Raw genomic sequence first — 25,167 nt, 5'->3', positions numbered from 1 at the left:
AGCCTAATGGATTACGCCACCGATGCTGCAATTTCTGCTCCAGAGCATCAAAATGCTCCTCCGTGTTTCGTCTTAATTAGGGCTCGGCAATGTGACCCAAGAATAAAGTCTGAAGGATTTAAAGGAGCAGTATTATGTAAAACCGAAAGTTTTTTGTGTTCTTTCCTTCAGTGGCTCTTGATGCAGCGCCACCACAGGCGAGGAGGGGAACATGTTTTTCTATCAGTTTGGATTGTTTGACACAGAGCGTTATGAAAATGTAACAAGTGCTGCAATCTTTCTCCACCGATTAAACCAAGTCTATCAGGTGTGAAAACTCCCTTAAGGTGAGGTTATGTGGAGATGCTTCAGCAGTCAATATTTTACCCGCAGCACAAAAGAAATCTAAGTTCAGTCATTTTCAGCAGGTGGATTTTCTTAAAGCAGCCAATAAAAATCAACTCACCCCCTTCATGAGGATCCAGGTTCCCATCCCAGGAGGTCCACAAAGAAAGTCAGAAACAGGAAATTTAGTCTCATCTGTTCAGATTCAGGAATCTGTTCAGATTCAGGAATCTGTTCAGATTCAGGAATCTGTTCAGATTCAGGAATCTGTTCAGATTCAGGAATCTGTTCAGATTCAGGAATCTGTTCAGATTCAGGAATCTGTTCAGAGTATCCAAAAATTATACTTCAACATGTTTTTAGTCAAGTAAATGTAACTAGTTACTACGCAACCTGAGAACAAAGTAAAACTCTGAAAACCTTCTAGAAATCCTGGAGAACTGTTCATAATAAGACTTTAGAGAACAGTCTGGATCCCAGGAAGAAGAAAAGATGAGCTGGATACGAATCGGTTTTGTTAACAACCTAAACGCTGAGCAGTGCGGTTTGAATAAAAAGTTAAAATTCTGCCATGGTTCTGGTTTTATTTAATCTCTCTGGTGATAGAATAGCATCCTGACCTCCTGATGAGATTCCTCTTTATCTCCTCCTCATCCTCACCTGCTGTCTGAGTCTCAGCGGCGTCTTATCCACACTAATAGGATCGTCACTCTGCAGCGCCGCATTCTCCTCCATTCACTCCAATAAGCAGATTACTGACGTGTTTACGGCTCTTTGAACATTTCATTTCCTTTAAGCCAATTATTCTCTCAAAGTGCTCAGCTTTCTAGTTTCACTGCCTGGTTGCACCGTAGCAGATCCACTATCAGGGATGTTTCACATGTTTACTGCAGTCTGTTGTTGAATTTCTACTTAAAGCTGCAGGATGTGACTCTTAATAAAAAATGTTTTTTACATATTTGTTGAAGCTGTCACTGTATCACAATAGTAGAAAGTGAGACTGAATATCTGTGAAAAAACCCTGGCTCCTCTGCCTTCTCACCAATCAGAACCAGGGGGCGGATCTTAGCGCTGTCAATCATACTTGTGTGCAGGCCTGTTGCAATAAGCAACTAATTGTTTGATAAATTAAAACACATTTAATAATTTCCATTTGAATTTATTGTTTTTATCTTTTTCTACCAAAAAGTCTGCCACTTTGGTTTCAACTAACCCTTTTTTTAAGGACAATTGTGTTTATAAAGACTTTATTATAAGTTTTATTTGTGTTTCTCTTGTTTTGTTTATTTATTTGGGACATTTAAAATATCTTCCAGTTCCAGTGTTAAATGTTCATTCATCATATTTAGCAGCGCATTGACAAGAATGATTGACAGCCTTACGCCCTCCTCCTGGCAGTTTTGGTTGTTTTTGGTCGGGAACGATGCATTTCTTCAGAGGGCAATAAAAGCTCAAGGAGAAGTAGATGAGATCTATCTTTTCAGATGACCTGCCTCATGGCATAGTGATAGTTTTAGCAAATATATAAAATAATTATAAAAGTTACATACTTTAGCTTTAAAACACCAGCTGCCATTATTTACAAACTAATTGATTTTAGAGCTTATGTTTTACTCACAGTGACGAAGTCCTTATGGAGGCAGAGAGGAAACAAACAACATGGGTTAAATTGGGGATGGAAAAAGACTTGTTCCACATTAAATACATTTTCGAAGCTGAGCAGGGCTGTAAAACTTTTTGTCATGTGGGCCAAACTTGTTGAGTGAAAAGAAAAAATACTAAAATTACGCAAATAATGTCAGATCTGGGATTTTGTTGTACAAAATGGATGTTATTCATTGTAGATCCAATGAATAAAGTGACTTTATTCTGAAAAAAGATTTTAAATTCTTTTAAGCTCAATCGAACAAATATACTTTCCGTTATAAGAACTAGATTTGGCCAGAGGAACGTAGAGAACCTAAAAGTTGTACTTCAGTAAGAGTAGCACTACTTCAGCACATTTTTATTCAAATAAAAGTAAAACGTAGCAATCCAAGAGATTACTCAAGTAAGAAAGTGTTTTGTAAAAATGTTACTCGATTACTGAGTAGCTCCTCCCAGTTCATGTTCAGAAGCTGACCTTCTTCAACACGAGGCCGGGGTCCTGAGCGAGCAGCAGGCGCTGAGCGGCCATGTTTCCCACGGCTGAGCTCCTCAGCCAGTCCTTCTCCAGTGGATCCAGCTGAACCCTGTGGAACAGAGACTGGCACACAAGAACTTCTTCAGCTCAACGGGAGGATGAAGCCCAGAGATGTTGAGGCTCCAGTTCAGAGAGCAAATTTAAAAAGGCAACGTATGATGGAAAATTCACATTTTACAAGTTTTTATATTTCCATTTGGGGCTTCTACTGCTTCTAAAAACAGACCAAACGCCTAAAAAAACCGACGCAGCCATTTTTAGGCAACCACTTTATGCTTTTGGTGCGTCATTCCAAAAACCTTCAGAATGTAAAGTCACACATCAGCAGGAACTGCCCCTGAACTAGTGACCTCTGCCGAGCTCAACCCGTCACCTAGCAACCCCAGCAGAGTTCTGCCCGTCACCTAGCAACCCCAGCAGAGTTCTGCCCGTCACCTAGCAACCCCAGCAGAGTTCTGCCCGTCACCTAGCAACCCCAGCAGAGTTCTGCCCGTCACCTAGCAACCCCAGCAGAGTTCCAATGCTGGTTTTGTCTTACCATCCAGAACCAGAACCCACTTCTCTACTTCTGCTTTTCAATGCACATCTGTTTGCAGCCATTTTCACACGCCAGTGTAAACATTGAGTAGGGGGGCGTGGCCAGCAGCAGGGGATTTTGATTTGAAGTGACAAGACGCCCTAAAACAGTTCAAAATAGTCGGAACAGAACAGACTAAAATCTCATTATCTAAGAATAAGGTTACGCAAAAATGTAATGGACATGTTGTTCAACATTAGCATTAGCATGCTCCATTAGTGTGATGTAATTTCCTCAATGATGAGGAAACTTGCAAGCATAGTCAGCACACACACACACACAAACACACAGATTACATCCTCATTCACAACATTCAAAGGAAGCAAGTTGTGAATTAAGACACGTTTGTGTTTTTGCAGCAGCAGATTTCTTTCTCTGCGAAGGACAGTGTAGAAAAGACAAACTCGTCCTGGTTGCCCTTTCGTCCCGGCAGGGGCCTCGGGCCGTGGAAGGGTCAGGATGTCATTAGCGGCCTGTGGGGCCGGCGGCACTGTTTACCTGATACCTCCGTGTTAATTAGAGCGGCTGAGCAGCTCAGAGGGAGGCCGTCCTTCAACCCGACAGCGCAGCGCGGCTCCGGGCCAAACGCTTGCTGCTGCCGCACATTTACAAAAACACTGAGACTGATTTTACACAGCTAAATGACATCAAAATATATTTGTGAAGGTAAGAATCTCTCTTTGGTTTCAAGTATTTCTGTACAAATATCTTAGTACAGTTTAAACAAAACTAACTTACAAGTGCCTTTTCAGTAAGACATAGAGGCTTGTATTAAGTAAAAACCTTGCACCACTGGTAGATTATTTATCAGAATTAATGAATTATTCACTTAAAACACTCCTATTCTTGCTGAAAGTAAAGTAGTATAGTTGAAATAAGACAAAACTAAGGAACATTGAAGTAAAAGCTTTGTGAAAATAGTTGGTAATACTTTGTTTTTGCAGTCGGCTCTCTGACTAAACCGCAGCAGGTTCCAGAGCCGACCTCCGCTCATCCCCAGTTACCCTGTGGTTCCAGTCTGACAGCAGTGGGAGGCCGTCCAGCCAATGAGCAGCCGGCTCTGCGTCCCAGACGCCGGTGATTACGGGGAATCATCATGGGAACGGTTTGGGGGCAGTTTGTTTGGAAGCTGGTGGCTAAATGATGCTCAGCAAACATTTACACTGCAGGGTTCACACACACACACACACACACACACACACACACACACACACACACACACACACACACACACACACACACACACACACACACACACACACACACACACACACACACACACAGAGATCACATCTTTCTATCTTTACAAGGACTCTGCATCGACTTCCATCCATTCATTCATTTCAATAACCTTTACTTTACTCTGTACCTAACACTTAATATTAACATGTCTCACCACAAACCTAAACTCACTTTATGTCTTAGTCCTAAACCTGACCAAGGGCTCTCCAAAGTGAGGTGCAGGGGCCACTTGTGGTCCTTGAATTAATTGCGTTTGGCCCCAAACCACAGTTAGAGTGGCACTAATTGGGCCCCCAACATTTTTTGTAATTGTTTTAGGATGAGCTTTTATGTGGCAAGTTTACATCTTTTTAAATGGAAAATGTTAAGAATTTTTCTTTAGTTAGCTTTCTCTTCTTTTGGCTTTTAATTTCATAATTATAAACATGTTTTCACTCAAAAACAGACTTTCAAGTATTCTTAGATATTTGCATCTTAGTACATGGAGATACAGTATTATCTTAGTAGCACAGATTGTTTTTATGTGCGGTTTTTGTCTTCAGGAGATTGTTGAACGTACCAGAAAACACTGTAAGTAGATCATTTAAATGAGTGAAAAACACACAAACACACACAGTTTCTCTTAAACTGACCATGACAGACGAAGCGGTGACGCTCCTCGTATCGTCCTCTTCACTCTGCAAAACATCAACCCCAATAAAACGCTTAATCTGATTCATGGCTTTTCTAAAAACACGTTGACATTTTACACATTGGCAGTTTGTTTTTCAACTGGTTTTCGACATTTTACTGTCAATAAGTACATTTAACCAGAGCCGATTCTACGTTAAGTTTTTAAATGAGGATAAAAATGTCAAGTAAGATTTATTTTTCCTTCAAATGATGCTGACCTCCTAATCGTACGGCTATAAACCAGAACTTTGTGATTCCAAGTGTGCTTGGGCGCCCCCTGCTGGTGCATTGTTGAGCTGACAACAATGCAGAATACCAGAATGAAATTTAAAGGTTCAAAATGTTTTCCAATGTTATGCATTTTGCCTAAAAATCTTTTTCTGATTTTCTCCAAAGCAGAAGCGAAACATTGAAGACAAAATAAAAACAAGCATAAACTGAATAAGTTCCTCTGCTTTTCAAATTTAGAAGTTTTTCCCTAAAATCCTAAAATTTCTCGTCATTCAATAAAATATTTTGGTTCAAAAGGAAAAACAAATGTAAGTATATATTCTTGGACAATGGTTTTCTTTAGGATACCACAAATTTAATGCATTCTTTAACTGATTTTGGGCTGAATATGGTATTTTGTTTTTATTTCACTGGTTTAATTTTTGTTTTAGGTTTTAACTCAGATTGCTTTGGAAATGAAAGTTATTGATGTTTAGTTCTGCTGTACATATTTGTATCCATTCTGAAAAAATCTTTCATTACACTTTTAAAATTTTATTTTGTGCAGGTTTAATATTTCGAGTGGGAACTGGTTTTGCAGCAGTTTATGGTTTGCTTTGACATGGTTTGTTGTTGTGTTTGTTTTATGGAGTTTACTACCAGTTTGTGACATTGGGAGTAAATGTTTGGACATAACTCAAACTGTTTGAACCCAAATGTGTCTTTCTACTGTTTTGGGAAATGTGAGTAATTTTGGTCCCATTTTTTTATTTCTGTTTCAGTCAAATTTTAAAAGTTGGTGATGAAGTTTTATGGATGTTTGGTACTGGTTGTAACGAGTGCTGGTCGTGGTCTAGATTTAGATTGTTTTGTTCCGTTTTATTGGTTTAATTGCTCTTTTGTTACCTTCAATTGTTGATTTGATCCAGAATAACTTGATGCAGAAATCCAGACTCATATTTGCTGTTCTTCTCATTGCTTGGGTTGGTTTTAAGATACGAGCTGAAGCCTCTTATTTTTGGTGTTGATGATATGAAACGTGAATATCTGGAACAGAATCCCTAAGAGGATTGTTGGGGGGGAGGAAACAATCGCCTTTTTCCTGCAGCGTCCCGGTGATGTGATGGACGTTAACTGTGTTGGTGTGTTGCTGAGGAGGGATTCCCAGGAGACGAAGAGGAGGAGGAGGAAGCTGCTCTTCTTCTACCTCATTAATAATCCAACACAGTCTCAGTGTCTCACTAAATGATTGTGGCTCGTTTCAGAGGTGAAATAAAGGTAAGAAAACAAGAATTTGGACGTCCACAGTCGCTGATTTAATGCTTGCTGAGAAGATTTCAGTGAAAGTTTATATCTGAAGAAAGAGATGATTTCTGTGGTTTTATTTGGGGAAAAAGTTCACAGACGTAGGAATTAAATCTTCAAAAACTAATAATTCAATTAATAGATAAGATCAATTTATCACCCAGCCCTAGACTAAACCGAACTCCAGCTTGTTTATGTAGAGAGTCCGGTTTGCTTGAATAGGTGTGAATAATTAAACTGTATTGCCAATCAAAGAAGTGAACTCTGCAATACTCGGCCTTGGTTCGATTGAAGTGAACTCTAGATCAGTTTGAATGCATGTGAACGCCAAGCGGATCTGAGGTTGCTTCTAAAGCAGGAAGCAAACGATAGCGCATGGCATTCTGGGTAAATATAACAAAACAAATGTGCAAGTCAACGCTGACTGAAGAAATGATTTGTGGTTTTCTACAACCGCTAAAATATGACACCGTTTCATTTTTGTTACATTTTGAAAGGAAGGAAGTTGCGCTGAGCTTCTTCTTCTGAAGAATTTGTGTCATTTCCTCCAATGGTTCTCGGTGCAGCGCCCCCTGAGGCAAGGAGGGGAACAGGTTTATCAAAGGACTGGGATGAAAGTGAACTACAGCAGCTGAAAATGTAACAAATTTTGCAAGGCTCGGTCCAGTTAAAGCGAGCCTTCTCACCTGATGGTCAAGCATTCACTTTGTTTGGTCCTCATGAGAGTTTGATTACGGATTCAAACCTCCCCGAACAAACCAGACATTCTAGAAAAACCAAGTAGAGTTTGATTAAAGCGGACTAAACCGTGCTGGTGTGAACGCCCCCTAAATCTGCTTCTTTACATTCAGTAGAGTAAACCGTGTGCGGTAGGCTGCTGCGGTTGGTGAGAGTCCCCTCACGAGACATCAGCTCCTGCAGAACATCTCCGTCAGTTCGGAGGGGACAGGAATCATCTCTAGCTTTTCCTCTGTTTTGCATAACAAAAGCTTTTCCCAGCCACTTCCACTCCGCCGTCTATTCATCCAGTGAAAACACAGCCGGCTGGTTTCTCCTCCCCCCTCCTCAGATCTCCTGTCAGACCCCCCTGCTGCCTCCTCTTCATTGCCATCCAGGAGTGGCTCTCTTGTATGCCAATTGCCTGTCCTAATTGGTGGCGTTTACAAGGTGCTGCCGGGCGCTGGAGCCCTGCAGAGCGGGTAAAGGAGGCAAAGAGCAAAGGGAGGTAAAACCTGAGGGGTCGAGGTGCAAAACGATGGAGGAGGAGGCGCAACATTTAGAAGGGAGAGTTTGATCTGACAATGTTTCTATTTTAGGCTGACTTGACCTTTAAAGTTGTTGTTTTTTAAACTTGTTCTCACTGAATAAAGACACCTGACTACACTGCAAAAACAAAAGATGGTACTAAGCATTTTGGTCTAGTTTCTAGTGCAAATATCTCAGACTAGAAATTAGGGAAATTTAATTTACAAGTAACTTTTTAGTAAGAGGTAGTAGCATGTTTTGTGTCAATAAATCTTAAATATTGGTAGAAACCTGCAGACATTTTCACTTACACTATATTGACTTAAAACAAGCTCCTATACATTGGTGGAAGGTTTGATGTACAGTAAGTTAGATTTGTCTTATTTCAAGTGTAGTAAAATATTTTTACTCAAAACTAGACAAAAGATGGCAGGTTGTTGCAGTGAATGGCTTAAAAATAAAATTTCAGATTTTTATTTTAATTCAGTTTTTTTTCTCGCTTTCTTTTCTGAAACAGAAATTACAAATGTCAGGAAATATTTTCAAAAAGAGGCTTTTATTTCTGTCACTCCTTCTGAGTTGTACGTTTGGAGTATTCGTTCTCAATTATTTTTTCTTTTAATTGTTGAAATAATATATATGTAACATATATGTTTTTTAGGTGTGCTAAGACTGTTTTAAGGCAGGCCTTATAAAACAAAACAATTTTAGCAAATATGTTTCACCTTCTTAGATGTTTATTTTAACCTCTTATTTTCAATCAAATTTAATTGCTTGTTTTATTTTTAGTCCTTTAAGTTCTCAGGATTAAAAGGACATTACAAATAAAATGTGTTATAATTATTAAATATTTAGACTTATATTTATTAAACCTTTTATTTGAGTTAAATATTTTAGCTTGTTTGCTGCAGTTTGTTGGTTTTGATGATTTCTATGAAAACTTCCACTCATAATGAAAACAAATAGCTAATAATTAGCACTGAACTCATTGATCCTTCCTGCTAGAACGGTTTAAAATCATCAAATTCCTAGATGGCATTCGATCCTGCACCGCCACCAGAGGCAGACCCGTCTCATCTTGATGATGAGGAGAAGCTCGTTGCCGGACCTTCGTCATTAATTCACGTTTTTTCACAACTCGGCGGGTCTGGAACTGAGACGTTCCTCCACAGTCCAGGATCAAAACGTCTTAAAGCCTCCGATGAAATCCGCTCCACTGACACAGGACTAAGCTTTATGGCGTGAAGAGACTCCATAATCCCACTTTCCTGAAGGTCGTAAGGAGCGAGGATGTTGGAGCTTTACCCATCGTTTAGTGGAAATGAAGTTTGAGGAGGTTAAACCAAACTTCTGAAACACAGAGATATTGGCGCAGACATCTGAAGGTTTATTAGTTGTGATTGGATCATCTGACGATCTCCAGGCTCTTCTTATGATACACAAAACAATTAGATGCAGATTTCTGGTCTCTGATTATTGTAATGAATAATGAATGGAAAACTGATTTAAAATAATTATATGAGTGGAGAAACTACAATATGTAGCAAATTCTGTTTTTTAAAGGGGATCTATGATGCAAAATTCTCTTTTTGTATAATATATATTTTAGAAGCAGGTTTCTACTGCTTCTAAAAACAATCGCAGTTCTTAAAAACAAAACACAGAGCTGCTTTTAGACAATAAGTTTATGTTTCTTGGTGTCTGGAAATGAGCTGTTTCAAAAACGTCCAGATTGTTGAATCCCACTGCGCCGTTACCCAGCAGCCCCAGTCGAGTCCAGCCCGTTTGGTCAGCTGATTTTACCCCTCTAGCGCTGTACCATGGCTACTAGAAAAGACAAGTGTTTTATTGTTGACTTACCATCCAGAAATCACTTGTTCCATTCTTGTTGGTTGTGCAGAAGGCTCTACTTCTGCTTTTCAAAGATAATTGGTTATATAATTGGCCCTCCGTTTGCAGCCATTTTCACATCGTGCAGTAAACATTGAGGTGAGGGGATTTGGCCAGCAGCAGTTTGTTTGGATTTAAAGTGATAAGACGCCCTAAAACAGCTCATTCTGAATTGATCTCAAAATACGTAAAACTGACTAGATAAAAATCTCATCATCTAAGAATCACTTTGTGCAAAAATAATATGTAATGAACATGTTTTGTGTATTCCAGAGACATGTTCTAACCTGTTAGGGTAGCATCACAGGTCACCTTTGAACCTCAGTCAATACAGCAAGCATTTTTCACTAGAGAGTGACCCACATCATGTCTCTATTGCTGGGAGCAACCTGCATTTTTTTCCTTTATTTTGCAAACTAGATGTCTCTCTGTTAATGGCATGAAAAAAAAATAATTTTGGATCTACAATGATTTAAATTTCCTTTTCATAACAAAAAACAGACTTCTTTAAGTCCTCTTACTCAATCGGAATCATCTTCTTATGCTTGTCTGAAATATTCCTTTTGACTCGATCATTTTGACTCGTGACAAAAAGTTTGGACACTTCTGCTTTATGGTGTTAAGACATCATCTCATGTCTGTCAAACTGTTTCGTTTGGAGTATAAAGAAATGAGAAGTGACTAATTTTCAAGGTTTGTGCCTTTATTTCTCTTGCAGGCTTGTCTTCCTCTGTCTCTGCCTCTCTTTCATTGAATCTGAGTCCCTGCTGACAGTTTGCGCTGCTGATCTCCTTCATGACCTCTGCAGGATCTTTAACTCTGCTTCTTTACCTCATAGAGAGCAGCAGGAACACAGCTGTCTCCGTTCACGTCTGTTTCCTCAGTGATCAGAGAAGACAACTCCTCACATGTCAGCGTCTTCGAGCGAGGGAAAAAACAGCGGCATGTGTGGAGTTTTAACCTGAGACCGAGGCATGCTGGGAAGTGAAGGCGCCAAAAGTGTTGGAGACCACAGATCATGATCAAGCTGTTAGCGCAGCAAAGAAATGCTCATGTGCTTTAAACTTTGAGACGCCATATCCACAGGATTCAGCTGTCAGCTTTATAAGAAGTAACTCACCTGACAGCCACATCTCACTAAAAATCTGCAGAATGTAGCAGTTATTTCATACGATTAATCGCCAGAATGATTGATTAATCAAAAGCTAAAATAATCATTAGTCTCAAATACACATGAAAATTAATTTAAGGATATGCAACTTCTATATAAAATGTTTTTTTTAACATATTTGTTAAAACTGTCACCATGTCATGACAATATGAGACAAATAATCTGTGAAAACATCGATTTCCTCCACCTGAGCTGCTACTGCTGTTCAGGTGGAACTGAGTCACACTGCGCCGTTACCCAGCAACCCCAGTCGAGTCCAGCCCAATTGCATCGCTCCCGACCAAAAACAACCAAGACGGGTCTTAGCGGTGTCAATTAACCTCATGTACTTGCTATTAAATGTGCTAATGGCAGAAAAACAAGTTACCATTACAAGAAAATTGTTAATCTGCCGTCATCAGAGCGATGACGGCAGATTATCACTGCTAACTAGCTACGCATTTATAACATGATCTGCAGACTGGGAAAAACTGTAGCTTAGCACAAAGAAAGGATCGGAGAGGAGGAGGAGGATTAGCAAAATTGTGATTGACTGCAAAGAACCGCCTCTGGGCTCTGATTGGTTGTTTCTGTTTAAAAGTTACATCCTGAAGCTTCAATGCTGCTTATTTTTCTGCACAAGAACATTCATGAACAACACAACTGCATATCGTAAATAATAACTATTGTTTCCCAGAATAATCCTTGTCCATGTGGCTCTATAAACTCTTGAAGATCTTGATCTGGAAAAGCTCAAACTTCGGTCCAACCGAACCAGTAAAACCAGCAGCTCCCTTCCAGTGATGAAATCTCTCCCCTCATTATCATATTAATTGAGATTTCCCAACAATCGTGTTTTGCTAATGGACGTATTGAGAGGCGGCGAGTGTGAGTGAGGCAGTTTTAATGAGACTGATACCCGCAGCGCTGCAGCGTCTTATCTGTCGATGGGGAGCCCGGCCTTATGTAATCTGCCCTCTCATTCGCCGCCGCCACCGCTTGATTGTTTCTGATGAAAAAGCCATTTTGGAACCGCCGCCGCCTTCTGTTCTGCAGCGTGGCCCTCGATGTCGGAGGCTCCAGGGGTCCAACGGGGTCAAAGGAATTATGATTACGATACAGCGTCATTGGCGGGCTCGTCGTTGCCCCGGTGACCCCTCCGCGGAGGCGATGATGAAAATGTTACATGAGCGTTTTGTTGAGAGAGACGGCAGCCGTTGTTCAGTTCAGAGGTTCGTCTCGACACGGCGGGGCCCGTTTAAGTCTCTGGTACCCGGCAGGATGAGATTCACATGTAAATCAGCTGGAGATTCAAACACAGCCTGAACTCAACACGTGTTTGCTGACACCAACAGAGAGGGTCGTTCACAAACCAATAAATGAAACTGAGGGGAAAATTACAGGACTATAATGGAGATGATTCAGCTTCTATTTTTTATTTGGCCTCGATCCGTAAGTTTGACCCGTTAACATCTGAGGCGTCTGATCAGACACAAATAAGGTCTAAACCTAATGGACAGTTCTATGGAAAGCTGAGTTGTACATTAATGGCATATTTTCCAGCATCACATATCGTCTGAAAACTAACGGTGTGACTTTGGTTCCTTCTCACTGGTTCAGAAAGTGGAGTTAGGAATTGCAAATGGTGGTTTGATTCAATGTTGATTTAAATATTTCCATACTGATTTAATAATAAGTGGTAGGTACATAATTTATTGGAAAACCTATTAATAATTTTATGTATAACTATTTTTTTAATTATATCTACCCATATAAACAGCCATGGTGGAATGTATTCATATTTTGATCAGCAAAAAAAAAAAAAAAAAAAAAAGCATGATAGCACTAATGGAGTACAAATTTAAAACATGATAGTATTGTACTAAATCTAATGCAAAGTGTATGTCAATAATTCTATTTTTATATGCATAATTTTCGCAGAATTTTTAAACATATGTACATAATATTGTTATTATGACCCACATTTCTCACCAGTAGGTGGTGGTAATGTTCATAAAACAGCTGTTTGCCAATCGCCAATAAACTCAAGAAGAAGTCAAATTCAAATCTGAGTACAAGCAGAATCAAGTGTGCCGTAAATCACCGTTTTTACCATGCATCGACATAAAAAACCATACAAAAAACACTGGTTTATGGCTTAGGACTCCACAAAATATGGTGAAAATTCTGTCAAAGTGGCGCTTTTTATGCCTTCATAAGAAAACTTTCTCAACACTGAAAATCATGCCGTTTATCATCGAATGCTGCTTTGAACGCCGTCAAAAGTAAAAAGCTGCGTTCAGTGACCTGGATAAACACCATAATCTTCAGCTCTCTTGAAAACGTTGTTCACCATAGTTTAAACCCACTAGCCAGGGGATCTAATCGATTTACAGGGTTTTCCAACTCGATTTGGAAGTTACAGCTGGACATATCGGGGCAAGGTGAGACACACACTCTCATCTGAACGTGTGTTTGATGCCGTTTTACTCCACTCACCCTCCTGGAGATGTTCAGCTCGCTGGTCACGGAGCAGGAGTCGCTCCTTGGAGACGGGAGGTCACAGAAGTTTGGGTCTCCTCCATCGCCACCGGCGGTCAGATTGCTCACGCTAATGGCTGCAGGGATCACCAGGTCCGGAGGCCGCACTGCTGCTGACTGACGAGCCTGGAGATATGAGACAGATTCAAGTCAGAGCTACACTGTAAAATAATTAACTGGTTCTGATTAATATCAATGGGTAGAATGAGGGTTTGTTTCCACTAAAGGCATCTTTTCAAGGAACCAGTGGAGTTTTCTGATGCATTCTTAAGTTTTAAACCCAAAGCCGGACCGACCTAACTCAACCTCACACTCAGTCAGACAAACATGTTATCAATCAGAGATGGGTAGAGTACCCCAAAAAATCTACTCAAGTAAGAGTAGCACTATGTCAACATACACTTCCTCAGGTATAAGTAAAGAGTACCCATCCAAGAAAGTACTCAATAAAGAGTGAAGAAAACATCAATCATTTAATAATTAAAAATTACATCAAATGGACCAAAATATAAAATTATGTGGAAATGTTTGCATTTTAAAGACCATAGTTCATATAAATAGAATAATTGCCAAAAAAAATCCACATCTATTTATTTTTATATAAAACTCAAGAAACTAAGAAAATCTGCAGGTCTGGTGAAATTTTGGTTCAGTAAATCAGTGGGAAAAGTATCTGGAAATTTTACTCAAGAGTAACAATACTTCGTAATAATATTACTCAAGTAAAATTAAAATGTATGGCGTAGTAGAAACACTACCAAAAGTAATTTTCTCAAAGTTACTCAAGTAAATGTAACAAATTACTATCCAACTCCGCAAACTATTGCGTCAGGCAGTTCTCTTGCCTCATGGCAGGGGGCGCTCATGATCCCAGACATTGTGACTCCGCAACTGCAGAGTAAGAGACAGCAACAACGAGCGACTTATGGTTTTCTCCTCTTATCCCAGCAATCACTTATTGATAATCACAAAATAAACATTAAGCCTAAAACCACACCACTGCAACAGACTAAATTATATCTTTGTGTGGGGAATATTTAAGTGTTTTGTTTTGATTTTTTGTGGCGTTGTTGTCAGTAGCTATGGCAACGAGTCTGCGCGTAGCTGCGCTGATACAGAGCAAGAAAGACGTGGTTTTGACTTGAACTTTACGGTTTTCCCTTTGCCGTGGAGCACAGCACGAAAATAATAACATCTAATCTCAGAAATTTGACTGAGTGAGCGGAATTATTTTACGGCATGTAAAAGAATAGTCTTTATGCCCTCCAGAGTTGTCCGCATGCCCGAAATTTTCTTATATGAAGAATAACATGCAGAGGGCCTATATTTGTAAATCTGATTATGATTAAGCCAGCTATGAACCTCAGCGCACAGAGCCTTCACAGTCCGTCTCTCAAGTAGCTCGAGCATTAGCATGTTAGCATATTAGCGCGTCTGGTGCTCCACAAAATGTCGCGTGCCTGAGACAGAACGCGGCGCTCACCATCACACGAGGCCGGGGCCTGTTCGGTCCAATTAGGCCTCATTCGGCAGCAAACGCCAGCAGCTGCAGTTTAACATCTCACAAAGCTGTGATTGTCCCTTAACTGTTGAGGACGACAGTCCCAGGGGGGCTAATTATCACACAAACTCCTACTCAGGTCCACAGAGCCTCACCGGGAAGGCCCGACGACAGAAACACCGCACCTATCATTCTGATTCCAGCTAATTACTTCCAGGTTTACATGGCGGTGACTGTAAGCAGTAATGACACTACTTTGCATTTCAAATAAGATATTTTAATCCAGACTCAGTGCAGCTTCCGAGACGAAGTTCTGGTACGTGAGGAAACTACTTACCGGCATAAATAGTTGAGCTACTATTAATGTCGAACATTCATGAGGAAGACAAGTTTATCTCTGTGCTTCATAAACCTTAACTTGATTAGATTTGACCCAGAAATACCAGTGTGTCATATAGTTGCTTCAACTAACAATTATTTTAGTTATCCAATTTGATTTAACAAAAAAAGGTTCATAATGCACATTTATCTGCCTTATGTACATCATATCAGTTTTAAAATCTGTATTAAAAACAAGGAAATTGCTAAATTTTCAAAAGTCAAAAATTTGTTAAGACACATTTCTGGTTAATCTCAGAAATTTTCTAGAAAAAAACGTTGAAATTTCTGAGTCTCAAAGTAAAAGATTTTCGGAGTTTGGAAACTCAGAAAATGTCAAATGTTTTTTCTAGAAAATTTCTGAGATTAATTTCTGAGATGCTGAATCTCAGCAATTATGTTGAATCTCATAACTCTTATTTTTTGGCAGAAATTTTACTGCCTTTTTCTATCTACAATGCACTTCTAATTATTTCACTGTTGAATTTATGGATTATTTCCCAAACAGCTAGTACTTTTTTATCAATACAGTGGAATTATTCACAAATAGCAAGCTCCTATATCTGGCTGGAAAGTTACTTCTAAGTTAGTTTTGTCTTATTTCACATGTACTAAGATATTTTCACAAGAAACTAGACCAAAAATACTTTGTGAGATTTTGTTTTGTAGTCATGGTTGCAATTTCCTGTTGCTGCTTGACTGATCCTTTTGCTTGTCTTTAGACATAAAACCTCAGAATTAGGAAGAAAGCATGGTGCCTTCTTGAAGACTCTGCAGACAAACAGGAAGCGGAGATGACGATAAAAAAGGGGTTTAATGCGACCACAGCCCCTTCAGTTTGTCTGCAGCTGGTGAGCCATCCTTGATGTCATTCTTTTCGCTTCCTGTCGCAGCTTGATCAGAAAGAGACCTGCTGCAGATTCACATGTTGTTCAAACCCTATCTGCAGTCCTTTGTTATAACGTGTTTCCTCGCAGTGATGTTTTTATTTCATTTTTCAACTCGTCCTCTGTCAGCGTTTCCCCCCTTCAGGACAGATTAAAACCGATTTAAATGGGAAGACTCCAGCTTCATGCAGCCTGTGAAGACCTCTCCAATAATTGGCTGCATTTAGATTTGTCTTCATTATTTTCCTGCGCCTGCAGCTGCAGCAGCGGCAGAATGGTGAAGGCTAACAGCAGCAGATGATGGAGGGTTAACCCTGATAAGGTGATGAGGGCTCCCCCTCCTTGCCTCTTTCCCCAAACAGTAGAGAAAGCGAACCCCCAGTGAACATTCAAGCCTGTAAATTGTTTATCAGACACTAATGCAGGAGCCTAATCCTATTTGCATTCATATTAGTTCTCATATCACCATCTCAGGGAGGACTTATTTGAATTCTACTGAGGGCGAAATAACTTTATGCATGATATCAGTATCTTCATAATTCACATCAGCAAAGTCAATTTGGTTGAAGTGCTGCTGCGCCGTGTGCCACCGAGCTGCAGAGGAAACTTATTTGGAGGTGCTTCACTTCAGCGAGGAAGCGTGGAAGTATATTAGAAACTCTTTCACACGTCTTCCTTCCCTCCTCCATCAGAGGCGGTGCCAGCCACTTCCTTCCACTCAGCGCAGCGATTCGGCAGTGGAGGAAATGCTGCGGGTCTGATCCATCAGGTCCACAAAGGGATAAACCTGCTTCTAGGCCTCCGCCGAGACACCAAAACAAATTTTCACTCCCTCTGCAGGAAACCATCCAGGACTCCACACTGGAAATACCAAGTACTTAGGTTCAAATATCTTAGTTGACTTGAAATAAGGCCAGAGGTGTTCATAAACATTGAACTCAAGTCAGTGTCACTACTTCGTCTAAGAAATATTGAAGAGTAAAAACATATTTGGTAAGAAGTCTACTGAAAGTACTAAGTAACTGATGAAATGATAATCACTTAATATTTAGAAATTACATCATCAGACGGACCAAAATATAAAGTTAAGTGGAAATGTTATTTTAAGGGTGTAAATGGCAGTAATTCATATAATTAACTGTGGATGCACCGATATAAAACATATGACTCATATCAATATTTACAATATTATGTGTATGGAGACAATTTCGGTGCCCCAACTAAAAAAAAATGTTACTAATGCGAATTAGTATATTAACAGGTAATCAAATACTTCAGCAGGTACAAACTGATAAATTTGTACCATTTTCAAACACTTGAATATTATTTCTATTTATAAAAAAATTCCCAAATACTAATACAACAGTTTGAGCCTATAAGTTTTACATAAAGTACAATAAAAAAAAAAAAACACATTAATTAAAAATGACATAATAAAAACCTTTGGGCCTCCCCAAAAAATTGTAGCCCTGGGCTTCTGCCCTATAATTTATATTTATAAAAATCCCAGAATATTAATAATTCACATAATTTGGGCCCATGTGGTGAATATAAAGTACAAATTTTTCTAAACGTGAATTGAAGCAGTGGTTTAATCCAGAATATCACTGGTTTAATCAGGAGAGAATATGGTTTAATCCAGAATATCATGGGTTAAACTTGAAAACTAGTTTAAGCAGAAATAGCAGTGACATAAATGTTAAAAAAAATATCTGAAAACAGAAATTGCATCTGTCCTAAAACAATAATAAAAAAGTCAGCTAATTTATATATTAAAACCAAATGTTTCATCTCTTAAACCAAAATCGTTAAACAGCAAAAGACCGAGAACCGAGAAAAAAAAAAAAGTGATTTTATGTTTATTGTTATTATTATTGTTTTATGTTCCCATATGTTCAGGAGGAAGTGTCTCTCAGTGAATGAAGTGCTGATCTAGACTTCATGGTTGCTGTCATCTACAATGAAGCTTTGAATGTGAGTGTTTGCAGATGATGAGCAGTTACCTCAGACGATGATGAAAACAGGAATAAAAGTGTCAGGATGAACCGAGCTTCGGGTTGGTGATGAAAGGATGCACGACTCAGAATGAAATAAAAAAATATGCTAAAGAGTTCTGAAAACATTCAACATCTCTTAAATCTACTGTGTGACAAGCACACAAGTATAATTACATCCTATACCCACAGACTCTGCAGAGAGGTAATAAAAAGTGAGCAGAAAAGTGTTTTTGAAGAAGAAAGTGAAAGGCTGTCAGGAGGGCCGGGCTTTGATCAGAGACGCCGTTTAAAGGCAGAAGAAAAGCTCAACGTGGAGCTGAGAACAAACAGAGGCGCTCAGCTCATGAATAAAGACTGTTTCTGTCTCTGGACTCACCTGATCTGCCTCAGTGACCACCAGCACCGCCACACTGCCACCTGACTCCCCGGCTTCATCCTGATTGGTCGGATCAGACGTCAGGTCGGGTCCTGATCGGTTCTGATACACATCGGAGGCTGATTGGCGGTGAAAAGACACTTATGGAGAAATATTGTGCGATTTAGTTTTCATAAGCTCAGGCAAAGTGTAAAGAACCTCTAGGGGGCGCTGTTTTAAGCAAAAACCACTTTAAGCTGCTTCACATTGAAATAATTTAGAATAAAAATGAGAAGCAGTAATCTCAAATCAACTGTCCAGAAACAAAGTTTAAAGGAGACCTTGGGCAAAATTCACATATTGCTATTTTTTTCCCTTTCATTTGAGTTTCTACTGCTTCTAAAAACAGTCCAAACATTAAAAAAACCCCATCCATTTATTGGTGATAAGTTAATGTTTTTAGGTGTCTGGAAAATTTTTGTTTCAGGAACTTCAGGAAGCTTACTGCTTTGGTTGCAGTAACCTAGCCACCAAAGCAGCGGTCCAGTTTCGGCAGATGGTTTGACTGCTGTACAATGGCTGCTAGCGGAAATCACCTACTGCTTTCTTCTTGGTTGCTCAAGATTCTCTACTTGAAAAGACACTTAAAGATGTACTTCAAAGATGTACGGTTATATAACTCTGCAGAACTTAGCAGACTGAAATCTGACTTTCTAAAAATGTGCAAAAAATATAATGATCATGTTTCATGTTTAGCCCACAGTCTTATCCTAACCTATTCAAGAAAGCATAATGCTCTTTTTTAAGGAAACGTTCACCAGCAGAGACCTCAACCAGTGAAAACTGAAACTACAGACATCATAGAGACCAGTGAGAAATATTTGTTCTTGCTGTCTCTGATAGAGGTGTGAAAATTGATCCAAAATATTGGTAAAATCAATACCAGTATCAGTAACAGATTGATACTTAAGTTTCAGATTCCCACCCTTGAAATTTTATTTTATTTTTGTAATTTCAGTTCTCAACTCTACCGTGATAAATTTTTTGATTTGCTCTCAAATTATAATTTTTTTTGCAATTTATTTAGAAAACAATGCAGACAAATTTGTTGTCATTTAAATAGTTTTCACACTTGGAACCAAGCTGATGCCCAAAATGTTTTTATTCTGAAAAATTACTAGAAAGCAGAAACCGTTGAAGATCCTCACGATACTTTATGTCACTTCTTCATGTTGTTGGATTGAAAGAATCCTATGAATGAAGACAAAGGTCGGGCCGCGTCTTTTAAAAGTGTTTGTTGCAGACTCAGAGCCTTTGTTTGTCTCTTTCAGGTTGACGGCAGACCCACAGATTCTCATTTCTCGTTCCTGAATCAGCAGCTTTGTAATGCTCGATCCTGAAGCAAGGTGTTGTCACATCAAACAGAGCAGCAGTGACTGCGGTGAAGCTGCGACTTTCTGAGCTGTTTCTGTTTGTTTCTGAGGCCTCTTCGCCGTTTGTCTCGGCTCTCAGGTCTTCATGTTAAAGCCGCAGTGCTCACAGTGCAGAAGAGCACATGCCTCCAAGAATAAAGGTGCTATCACACTTCAACCAGCTTCCTGCCGTGGTTCTCCTGGTGCACTTTGACCGACTGCAGACTCACTCCTCCCAGGCTCTCAGTGCTCAACTCTCTGCAGAAACAGTCTAAACTGTGAATTAATGCTTTCTTTTCACAGAATCCATCTAAAAACTTCAACCTGTCATTTAATTTGAGAAGCCAGGTTCGTCTGCGGCTCGGGGAAAGTTTTAATGTGTCGGTTTGGGGTTTATAAGACCTAAACTCAGCTGGTCTTCGAAAGGCTAACCTGAGGTTAATGTAATTTAACCTCAGGTGTATAAAAAACACACATCAGAGTCTCCACCACCAAAGTAGAGAAAATCAAAACTGTGCTGCAACAACTGGTAGCATTCTGTCTGAATTCATCCGTCTCTCACAGCAGTTTTATTTAACTGAACAGAGCCAAACCAATTCAAATCTACGACTTTCAAAGACTTTTTTTTAAACCATTAAGATTGAAATTTAAGACTTGTAAAACAATAGACATTTACAGAAGATTGAATATTTTGCAATGCTTTCTAATGACTGTTTTCACACTTTATAGTCTGGTCGACTTGGTTTGATTGGGTAACAAAATTGTCTTATTTTTTACATTTTCACAGTGGACTGTGTCAAACAAACCAAACCCTTTAAAAAAAGGTTCTGCTCACCTTGGTCCATGCAGTCCTGGATCTGCTCCTCTGCAGCTGGACTGAACTCTGAATGTCCTGATGAGTTTTCTTCATAAGTCTGTGTTGGAAACTTGTCTTCTGTCTGGACCTCTGGTTCCAGCTCTTCAAGCACTTTGTCAGAAATATCATGATCATCTCCAAGACTCTTTGGATTCTGGTCTGGCATCAGTTCCTGGTCATACTGAGCCTCTGCAGCTGAAGGTGACGGAGGATTAGAGACCTCTTCCATTTTAGATGAACTCTGAGGGGAGACACACACAGACAGAAATGAGCAAAATGGCTAATAAAACTTCACAAAGTTGCATTATTCACCCAACTCAGATCAGGAAGGTGGAACTTATACTCCTAGAAGTGTAAAAACTGAGAAACACTCACTGCATGCATGCCATAGACCGCATGCCCGTCTTGGCTTGTAGATAAAAGCTACATGCTAATTTTGCTAATTCCGCAGTAAGTATTAAAGTCAATATCATAGATATTTATCTTAGTTTCACACAGAGGTGGGTAGAGTGCTGAAGAAACTTTAATCGAGGAATAGTTTTACTGCACTTATATCAGGGGTGTCAAACTCCTGATAGTCCTCCAGGTCCTGCAGGTTTTAGATGTGCCACACAAAGATTTGTGTAATAAAAAGTTAAAGTGAAGATTGTGCAGAGAAACTAAACTTATTCTAACAAAGTGGTTAAAAACATCTGGACACATGGAGAGCAGATCACCTGAGCAAGATGGAGCAAGAAGGTATTGTGAAGTCGATGGGCCTCTGGCCACCTTTTGTTAACTAAGCCGAACACTTGAGAGAGAAAAACCTAAAATTGAGACATAATGGTTGATGTAATCAGAAGCACACATTAATAGATCTTGTGGCTCCTGTTTCTCAGAAGGTTCCCTGTTTGCTCAGTGACAGATAAAATTCAGAGACCTGCAGCGTGTAAACTAACAGGAAACCTTTACATCACTGAAATGATGATGTGCTCTGTGAAGAATCTCGCTGCTAACACTTAGCAGAGGAGTCCCAGGGGTGGTAATTATGTCTGAGCTCAGATAACAAGGAGCACATTTCAGACTTGAATAATAACTATTAAAGAAGAGTGTTTTCCAATTAATTAAACACACTGTCTTTATGTAACCTCTGGACATTTGCCCTGCGGGCTGAGCTCATTTATGAGCTGCTGCAGGAAAACAAACCAAGCTCCTTTCATGTGAAAACCCTCACAAAGTACCTCTGAGAATATCTGCATATTTCCCTGAATATTCAACTTTGTTCATGCAAATTGTGGACATAACTTTTTGATATGATAAAGCTGCACCACAGAGTCATTTCAGGCCTGCTGGGGTCTCCACTCTGCAATGATGAAAGAGTAATTAGACCTTTTTCTGAGCCACTGCTTCCTACTGCAGGAGAGGCAGAAGTAGAAGAAGAAGATTGTTCACCTATCCTGCTGCTGAGGTTTCTAATGAAAGGCGCTTAAAGAAGCGTGAAAATACCATTCAGAGGAGCAGCTCGCATCATTTCACCAATCAATGCAGCCAGGCTGGTGAGGAGCTTCGCACATTTCTCTGGCTTCATTGGGTCGAATCAACCTTCGCTTGGCACCGAGGCGAGAACTGCGTAGATGTTTTCATGCTTTAAACAGGGAAACTTTCAGCTGATTCAGCAGGAAAACTGAGCCGGGTGTTCCCCTGGAGAACAGATTATGACCTCAGTCATGATACCGACTTCTGGTCGACTTGAACTGCATCTTCTGATATTTGGTTTAGAGCTAATATTTTTGTGGTAAAAAGCATTGATTTAATTTGGCTTCAAAATAGCAGATGCCCACTGCTATTTCAGGGTTTTTTCATATTCTAAATCAGTCCAAATACTATATAATGAACTGACAAAATGTGGTCAGCTGTTCTTTCTGCTGTATGCGCTGTACAATGGACGCTGGAAAAGACAAGAGTTTTGTTGTTGGTTGAAAACAACTGCAATTGGTAATTTAGAGTTTCTGGTTTTTGTTCCATTGGTGTTTTGTAATTTGTTCATTCATTTGTGATGATTTTTTAGCTGTTTTTGACGTGTTTTGTTCCCTCATGTTTGTTTTTTAGTGCTACTTTCCCTGCTGACGTTCTTCCTCAGTTGCACTGCATTCCACTAATTAATCACACCTGGTTTTCTTGTCACTCATTCACCTTCCCAGTAGTTCAAAAGCCAGTCAGTCAAACATGGAGTGCCTCAGGGATGTGTACTCAGTCCACTACCTTTCTATTATTTACATTATTAAACTTTTTTGAATTATTTTCCAAATTGCTCTGCAGTTTCATTGATTAAAATAACTAAACATAAATCTATATCAAACCAAAACCTTTGCACTCTTTGCTGGACTATGTTGTAGAATGTCAAAGTCTGCAAATCAATAGGAAAATTGATATTCCCTATAGGAAGTTCCTGGAAAGGCTGCTCTGCCTGTCCTCTGAGAGCTTTAGTTTTGGCGTCCTTCTTCAACACTAAACACAATAAAAACAAAAAACTTTCATTTAAACTACTTTCATGATCCCTTTTCTGAATAACTGCTACAATGTCTTGATTGGTATAATTCACTAAAGTGCTTGAAAGGCTCCAAAATGTCCAAGACCCTGAACACCCTGAACACCCCAAACCTCCAACTCTTACTTCCAGTTGAATCTTGTGTTACTATTAAAGTGTTTTCTATACATCCCTGAACTTTATCCATACCAGCATCAGGTTGAACTTTTCTTCACTCCTAACAATGAACTGAAACTTTTTAGGTTCTTCTTTATGCAGAAACAAAGACAAAAGTTTCATTGTTGGTTTCTACTGTAGCAAAGACAGGAAAAGGTGGCTTCCATCTTTTAAAAAACTCTCATTAAACTCTCATAAATGACCCATCTCTCCATAGTTACTCCAAAGAGTATAAATCAACCCACATGGACTGAACGTAGAGCAGACAGTTAGGGATCTGCTGAGGTATAATCAGACTCACCAGGTGATAAATATAGAGCGTGGCCCTCCGACTGAACTCTTGCCTGTCGATGTGAAGGGTCCAGCCTGATGCTGCTCATCCAAACAAAGGAAACCCACTTCTCTTTCTGACAGCGAACACACCACTGATGAGCAGCAACAGACTTTTCACTCTCTCCCTGCTGAGAGAAAAAGCTTCTGCTCTGCTAATTATAGAGTCTACAAATCAGATTAACACTCAGATCTTTTACTCTGCGACTTCAATGAGCACAAAGAGTCATGTTTATTTGAACACACCCTGCAGGGAATCAGACTGAACATTTCAGCTGGTGACATTAGTAATCAAATATTCTAGATTAAAATGCAACAGACAGAAATATAGCCGTCACTCTGATCACTATTCCTGATTTTATTGTTTTGCAAAGAATGAATTCAAAACATCTTTACAAAAAGCTGATTACAACTTTGCAAAGTTCAGCATGGGTTTGTTTTTACTGTATTGTACCATCTAATAGGCCACAAATGTGCTATTTTGTTTATGAATTCTACTTTTTTTAAAAATATTTACCTTATTGCATAACTTCTAACAAGACAGAACGGTCAAAAAGACGACACAAACAAAGAAATCTAATAGTGAAATGTAATTTGTCAGCAACAGTGAACATGTTTGGTTGAATGCATTCGTTTGTTAAAAACACATTATTTTGTTCAAATTTATTTTAAGTACAGAATTTTCTTCCATATTAACATCTGAAAATGTTCTAAAATTACATCAAATCCTGTTTTGTTTTTTTTTTTTCTGGTAATGGCCGTAGTATTTTTTTCCCTGATGACAGTAAACGTTGCATTTTGTTTGGCAGAGAGTGAAAAAAACATAACTATGCTCAATGATGACACTAAGATCAGCGTTTTGTCCAATAAAGACAGTGAATGCAGCATCTTTCTAACCAGCAACTACAGTGAGTTCAGCGAATTAAGTATGAAAAGTGAGTGGAGCATTTTGTTCATTTAGGACAGTGAATGCAGCATTGACAATGAAGGCAACAGCAGTGACTGCAACAGTTTGTTTAATTAGGACAATGAACATTCTTTTTTCCATGTTCACTGAATGCACCATTTGCAACACAGAAACTTTGCAGAAGATCTTTTCCTTTATCTGCATCTCTTTGTTTTGCCACTTTGTCCATATTCTGTTTGATAACATAATAAATTCACCTTTCCAGCACTTATAAGTAAAATATATTTTTAAATTGAATTGTTTAGCTCATAAGTTTTTAATTATGAAACAGATTTTTTAGGAAAGTTTAGGAGGTGAAGGAAATTGACCTCCTTTGATGTTAGGCGCTAAGCCCAGAGACCACGAACCTCAGGTTGGGAACCACAAAGCTTTGTCCGGGACTCAGGTGTTCTCCTAGTGTTCACCTGCATGGCTTTGTTGAGGCGGGAGCGTCAGAAAGTGAAGGAGGTGCGTGTCTGAGGAG

The 25,167-nt window shown here is 39.3% G+C and overlaps 1 protein-coding gene across 4 annotated transcripts; it reads right to left on the bottom strand.

Moving 5' to 3' along the window:
• Positions 1 to 1,880: 1,880 nt before the first annotated feature.
• LOC129367633 (uncharacterized) lies at positions 1,881 to 25,150 on the bottom strand. 4 transcript variants are annotated; one of them, XM_055042215.1, is made up of 7 exons: positions 25,052 to 25,150; positions 20,704 to 20,965; positions 18,478 to 18,596; positions 13,297 to 13,464; positions 4,958 to 5,002; positions 2,447 to 2,569; positions 1,881 to 1,954 (listed from the first exon to the last, which is right to left on the bottom strand). In XM_055042215.1, the coding sequence occupies exons 1-7, from the start codon at positions 25,112 to 25,114 to the stop codon at positions 1,928 to 1,930; spliced, it is 807 nt and encodes a 268-aa protein (XP_054898190.1). In that variant the 5' UTR covers positions 25,115 to 25,150; the 3' UTR covers positions 1,881 to 1,927. The 4 variants fall into 4 exon arrangements, with proteins under 4 accessions (XP_054898190.1, XP_054898197.1, XP_054898205.1 ...); XM_055042222.1 differs by lacking the exon at positions 25,052 to 25,150 and adding an exon at positions 23,709 to 23,850 and having other exon boundaries at positions 18,478 to 18,617; XM_055042230.1 differs by lacking the exon at positions 1,881 to 1,954 and having other exon boundaries at positions 2,466 to 4,246; positions 18,478 to 18,617.
• Between the last annotated feature and the right edge of the window lie 17 nt (positions 25,151 to 25,167).

The sequence above is a fragment of the Poeciliopsis prolifica genome, unplaced genomic scaffold (genome assembly GCF_027474105.1).
Source record: "Poeciliopsis prolifica strain line A6 unplaced genomic scaffold, Auburn_PproV2 SCAFFOLD001, whole genome shotgun sequence".
Lineage (NCBI taxonomy): Eukaryota > Metazoa > Chordata > Actinopteri > Cyprinodontiformes > Poeciliidae > Poeciliopsis > Poeciliopsis prolifica.
The sequence above is the reverse complement of the archived record's forward strand: the minus strand, read 5'-3'. Positions and strand labels throughout refer to the sequence as shown.